The 6,384-nt window shown below is 43.5% G+C and overlaps 1 protein-coding gene across 1 annotated transcript in view; it reads left to right on the top strand.

The window, feature by feature from the left end:
- Positions 1 to 6,384, top strand: part of AFF4 (AF4/FMR2 family member 4) — a 50,159-nt gene that overhangs the window by 27,781 nt on the left and 15,994 nt on the right. The window contains exons 11-13 of the mRNA XM_019506346.1: positions 463 to 1,377; positions 2,031 to 2,140; positions 3,880 to 4,120. Coding sequence (XP_019361891.1) covers positions 463 to 1,377; positions 2,031 to 2,140; positions 3,880 to 4,120 — 1,266 coding nt within the window. The remainder of the gene's footprint in view (positions 1 to 462; positions 1,378 to 2,030; positions 2,141 to 3,879; positions 4,121 to 6,384) is intronic.

The raw sequence follows: 6,384 nt of genomic DNA, 5'->3' as shown, positions 1-6,384 counted from the left end.
GTGTGGTTATTTTTGAAGTGTGTTCCCTACCACATGACTCAGTCCAGGAGTTAAGCATGCCTCCATAATAATGTTTTGAATTGATAAAGGTAGCTTGAAACATGGCATACTGTAGCTTCAGTTCAGTCGATAAAGTTATGCTGTAGTCTGCTCAGTGGAGTGAGGGGAGGAAGGGACATAAAATAGTAGAGAAATTAATTTGCTTCACTGCACTTGGGTCAACAACAGGCATAGTGCCTCCTTTCAACCACCGCCAGTAGGCAGTTGTCAAGTTTCTGATATTCATCCTCTTCAGGTGAAGGGATAGGAAGCTGTAGCTTACACAATTGCTTCCATGCATTGTACTTTGTTCAGTAGCAGAGTCAGCTTTGTGTCACCATTACTTTGGTATACAATACAGCATCGCTATTTGGGGGGGAAAAAGAGAAAAATCTGTCTAATACTTCCCTATCTCCTTTTTAGCCTGAACCACCACCAACAAACAAGTGGCAACTCGACAACTGGCTGAACAAAGTGAATCCGCATAAAGTTTCACCAGCATCTTCTGTGGACAGTAATATCCCCTCCTCACAAGGTTACAAAAAAGAGGGGAGAGATCAGGGCACAGGGAGCAGTTATGCTGATCAAAGTGGGCCCAAGGATTCCATTTCTTCCACTCCTGGGAGAGATTCCAAAACTACTCAAAAAGGATCAGAGAGCAGTCGCGGCAGGCTGAAGTCACCTGCACAGAGTGATAGCGTGACGCAGAGGAGAACTGTAGGTAAAAAACAGCCCAAGAAAGCAGAAAAGGCAGCTGTAGAAGAGCCCAGAGGGGGTCTTAAAATAGAAAGTGAAACACCAGTAGACATGGCAAAAAACATGCCCTCAAACAGGCATAAGGCAGCCACAAAAGGTTCCAGAAAACCCAACATAAAGAAAGAACCCAAATCTTCTCCTCGACCTACAGCAGAGAAAAAGAAATACAAGCCTTCAAGCAAACCATCCCAGAAATCCAGGGAATTCATAGAAACAGATACCTCATCCTCTGATTCTGATGAAAATGAGAGCCTGCCTCCTTCCTCACAAACCCCCAAATACTCTGAGAGCAATAGGACTCCAGTTAAATCTTCCATGGAGGAGGATGAGGGCTTTTATCGGCCAAGAATATTCTCTCCTATGGAAGAGAAAGAACTTCTTTCACCGCTCAGTGATCCTGATGAAAGGTACCCACTTGTTGTGAAGATCGACCTGAGCCTCTTATCTAGAATACCAGGGAAGCCTTACAAGGATGCTGATCCACCCAAAGTTGAGAAGAAAAGTGTGCCGGAGAAGCAGACAAAAGAGTCCCAGAAACAACCCTCTGACAAAAATTCCACCAAGGGCAAAAGGAAGCATAAGGTAGGTGATCTTTTCATTCATTTAGAAAAATGTCTGTATTCTCAGTCTCTTGATGACTTGCTAGTGGGGTGAGATGTATAGTCACAAAGCAGAGAGAGTGCCCAGTTCTAGTGACCCCTGTGTTTGATTTAAGTGGTGGTAAAGATTCGCTCCCGTGTCTAGACCAGAAGAAGATGACTGATCAGGCTCCTACTGAAGACAGTAAACAGTCCTTTCTTAGTGACTCTAACTCTGGCACTGATGGGTCAGTTAATGTCAGCGTGATGAAGTGTTAGGTCTTTGTTTCTTTTTTTAAAGTGGAGTAATCTTAGTTTTCCTCTTAAATAGTTTGGTAAATTCAGCCATATTTAATTTCTTGCTCTACTTCTTTTTACAACCATTACTCACTTGTGCCTTTCGTTTGGGCCAATTGATCCCATGCTGGTCTGTCTCCTTGTGGCGTAAGCTAGATTGTTCTATCCTATATATTGCAAACAGGCCACGACTACACGAGATGCTGACTTTGTGGTTGCATCACAGCAGAAGGTGTAACGTGACACAACTGCACAGTCAGCATCTTGTGTAGATGTAGCCACAGTGTGCTGAATTGTTCTGATAATGGAAATCATTACAAAGGGCAAGTAACCTGTAAATTTGAAACTCTGTCCCAATAGATTTCTGCTAATGTTACTCAGAATGATGATGACAACAGAGCCAGTGAAAGCAAGAAAACTAAACTGGAAGAAAAGGCTTCATCAGGCCACAAGACCTCCAGCAGCAGAGAGTGAGTATCTGTGGGATTATCTGGCTGTTCTTACTATATAAAGTTTTCGTATGTACTGAGGAGAAGCTTAATACCCACCTCCCATATGTCTGTGTGTGTGTGTGTGTGTGTGTGTGTGTGTGTGTGTGAAAATCTCTTCCTTGAGTATCTGCTTGCCATCACGTCAAAATGAAAAATTGGAATCTGCTTGCTTCTCATTGGGCAAGATTTCATGCGTACTCATTTTTCAGACTCTGCATTTTTACCTGCAATTTTTTCAGCTGTAGCTGATCAGGATCCTTGTACTTCCAAGAACCAAACACATTGGAGTGCTATTTACTCTGAACAGATGACAGTTGGTTGGTTTATTTAACAATTTAACTCCTTCAGTACAAAATAGTTTATTTTTTGTCAAGGGTTAATAGTTCTGGGAAAGTTTATTCTTCAATATTAACCTTAATAAAGGCCAGGGATTTTTTGGTAGAAAGAAAATTAGATCAGTACTAACTTAAGTATGGCCTTGTAAATCTTCAGTTTGCTAAACAATACTCAAAAATTAACCTGGTGTTTGCAAGATGGGCACCATTTTTTGGAGTGAAAAGATATCATAACTGAGAATAAATGGCTTAACTTGCAAAGAAGGCCAATTGATGGTCTCTTGATTTAAAAAAAAATACAGAGTTCATATTGGGATGACTGGAAATTAAAGCTAATGTGGAACTGGCAAAATGTGAGCTTTGTAATTATATTCACATCCTTACAGCTTTGCAATGAGGCTAGGTCATTGGTGCAAATTAGTGAGGTTTTCTTGCACTTTTTTTTAGCTAGTGAGTGACAATTTGGTAATTTGTGGATTTTCTTTATAGCTTCTCTTAAATATGTGTTCTGTTTCACATTACACATTGAAAACTAACATAACTATACAGAGGAACATGGTCCTTTGCACTTAAGCGCAGGAAACATTTTTTTCAATAATTATATCCAAGAAATTGCAGCAAGTCAACTCTGTCTTACCCTTGAGACTCTGTGATACCTGTCTAACCACTCTGAATTACCAGAGCATAATCCAAAAGTTAATTTAATTGTTGTTGATTATTTGGAGATTTTCAGAGTGACTCTGTGATTGACATGTAGTTTTTTCAATTTTTGTTAGGAGTATACTTATTCTTGGTGGTGTTGATTTTGATGGTACAGGACTGAATATGTTTAAGATTAGCATAAAATGTGTATGTTAATTCTAGATATATATCAAAGAATCTATTGCTATGTAAATAGTTGTCCCAATTGCCTTGCTTTCCCCAAGTGAAAAGTAAATTAGGAAGTAGGATCTTTGCTGTGGTGGTGACAGTGATAGCCCTTCAGAGGTTAAGGTGGAAGTGGGAATCCTGGAGGGATGAACTGAGGTAGCTTTCCCTTTTTGTGGAGCACATAGTGCACACTTTGTTTTCTTAGTCTGGGAGCTCTGAGCAAAGTCTTACTTTGCTTCAGTAGACAGGCTGGCGCTATCAGTTAGCCTCTCAGGTCATAAATGTTTGTTCTTGTGAGTAGTATTATAGGGATGTGGCTTTCTAGCTGGAACCCGTCTACTTCCTTTTCAAGTCAGAACAAGAATCAAATGGTAAAAAACAAGCTCAGTCTGGTTTGCCAAAAGCCAGTCATTAGAGTTAAGAAATGAAGAATAATTATCCCTTTCTGCAGACTAAGTTGAAGCAACTCTAACTGTTCTAGGAAACAAAATTTGACCTTTTTATTTTGTACAGGTCTTCAAAGCAAGGTGCAGTTAAAGAGAAGGATCTGCTACCTTCTCCTGCAGCCCCAGTCCCTCAGAAAGATCCCAAGCAAGAACATGGGTCCCGGAAAAGAACAGTCAGTCAATCATCTTCCTTAAAATCAAGCAGCAACAGTAATAAGGAGAGTAGCAGCAGCAGTAAAAGTAACTCTTCCTCATCCAAACAAAAAAAGACAGAAGGGAAAAGTTCTAGCAATTCCAAGGAAGCCAAGGTAAGGGGTTTCTGCTTCTCAGTTTGGCGTGGCTGTGTATATAAAGCTGGTAGGATTTGTCTTCAGACTTGAATGTGCATTAAAAATTAAATTAAACTTGTCCCTTCTAATAGTGCCCAAGCTATAGGTTATAAAGAAGAATGCAAATGGAAAATAACTGGGTAGCTATTTAATGGAAGGCCAGTATCTACCCAAGCCAGAATATTAATAATAGAGTGAAAATGTGTAAAGTGCTTTTCTAATTACAGAAGTTACTTTTTAGCAGACAAATCTATTTAAAATGGTTCCACAGAATCATAGAAAATTAGGGTTGGAAGGGACCTGAGGAAGTCATCTAGTCCAATCCCCTGCTCAAAGCAGGACTGTTCCCAACTAGCTCATCCCAGCCAAGGCTTTGTCTAGCTGGGTCTTAAAAACCTTAAAATCCTTACAGTGTTTCTTACAAAATTGCTTGTATAAAATTAAAACAAGCAGTAATATGGTACTTGCAGTTAAAGCTTGAGTACAGTGAATTATTTCCGGACTATAAAGGAATAGTTTAAATCAGTTCTCTTGGGCTCAGGACAGACATTGCACACAAACCGGTTTAAGTGATCAGAAACTGGTTTAAACCTGTAACAGAACAGAAGTTCAGTGCACATAAAGCAGTTGCAAAATGGCCAAAACCAATTTGAGATAAACTTGGTTGAATGTAGTATTGGACTCAACTGATCTGAGCTCAAAATGGTTTATGCATCTTGTGTCCCAGCCCCATTCCTAGTTTAAGTTTAAACCAGTACTGACCTGCATCTCCCTTGGCTGCTCCAGCAGTGGGGGCGTGCCCAGCCCCAGCAGTAGCTTAGAGTGAACTGGCAAGGAAGGGATTTAATTCCCCTTACCTGTCCCATTGGCACAGACCAGAGCCAGGATCCTCCTGGCATTCCTCCCTTGCCACTGCAGCGGTGGGGTCTGCCTGCCCCGGCTGCTGCTTGCTTCCTGTGTGTGACAAGCAGCAAGCACCCCATCACGGTGTCCTAGAGCATGAGCTTCTTCCCAGCAGGGGGGCTGCGCTATGGGGCAGGGAGAGCTGCTGCAGATTGTGTGAGGCAAGCAGCGGCAGCACTAGGGGGGTGATGGCCCCATCTGAGCCCCAGTGCAGCTGCCTGCCCCACGCAGTCCGCAGTAGCTCTGACCCCCACTTGCGGCCCTCCCACCAGGAAGAGGCTTGTGCTCCCCAGATACCAGGACAAGGGATGCTGCCCCATCAAGGCCCTGACCCGTTGCTCCAGCAGCAGGTTTGGAGGCCAGCCAGCACAGCCCCCTAGGCGGGGGGCAGGGAGAGGCGTTATTTCCACCCCCCATCTGGCATCTGGCAAAGGGGGCAGGAGGGGGCTTATCCTGCCACTTGCCCCCCACAGAGGGAGCAAGTGGGGGTCAGGGCAGGCAGACCCTAGCTGTGGTCCTCCAGGGGCAGTGGGGATAGAGGGGGGAATAACCTTTCTCCCTGCCCCCTCTGTCTAATGGGTCCTGCTGGCCGGCGTTTGGCCGCCCTGCCCAACCACTGCAGAAGCGAGGGGGGAGTGCCCGGTGGACCCTGGCTCAGGTCCTGCTGGCGGGACAGGGAGGGGAGAATTTAATCCCCTCCCTGGCCAGTTCACTCTAAGCTACTGCTGGGGCTGGCCACGCTCCCCCCCAGCACATCCCTGCAGCCGAGAGCTGCTCTAGTGCTCCCCAGGTCCTGACCTCAGCCACTGCAGGCATGTATCTGCATTTCATGAATGTCTCTTTACTTGCAAACTGGTTCAAACTAGGCAGGTTAGACTGACCTGCAAGGATTGAACCAATTCAGGCTCTGGCTTTTTGAGTGTCTGTCCTTAGCCATGAGGCTTTGTTAGGCTCTAGGTCCTGTCAGAGGCCTATAAGGCTAGTCTTGCTCACTCATTCTGACAGCCAGCCCAGGATAGTCCTAGTTACTGTAGTCCAGAAGTGTAAAAGGGTCAGTCAGAGGAGAAAAAGGGGATGAAAAAGGAAGGTACTGTAAAGACAATTCTTTAAAAACACCTATTTCGGTAGGATATTGTTTGAAGACTGAATTTGGGAAAATGGGTCTTGAGGTAAAAATTAAGGTCAAATCCAGGAAGAAGATGGATTGTACTTGAAACTAAGTCCTTTGGTAGATTTTACATTTATCATGCCATTTAACAGTTAACGCGCAACATATATTCAACAAATTTATTGAACCATAAAATGACAGATCAGCCACAAAGGTGTTCCACATAAATGTT

This window comes from Gavialis gangeticus, unplaced genomic scaffold (genome assembly GCF_001723915.1).
Source record: "Gavialis gangeticus isolate Ggan-Ray unplaced genomic scaffold, GavGan_comp1, whole genome shotgun sequence".
NCBI lineage: Eukaryota > Metazoa > Chordata > Crocodylia > Gavialidae > Gavialis > Gavialis gangeticus.
Note: the sequence above shows the minus strand (reverse complement) of the source record. Positions and strands in the feature narration are given on the sequence as shown.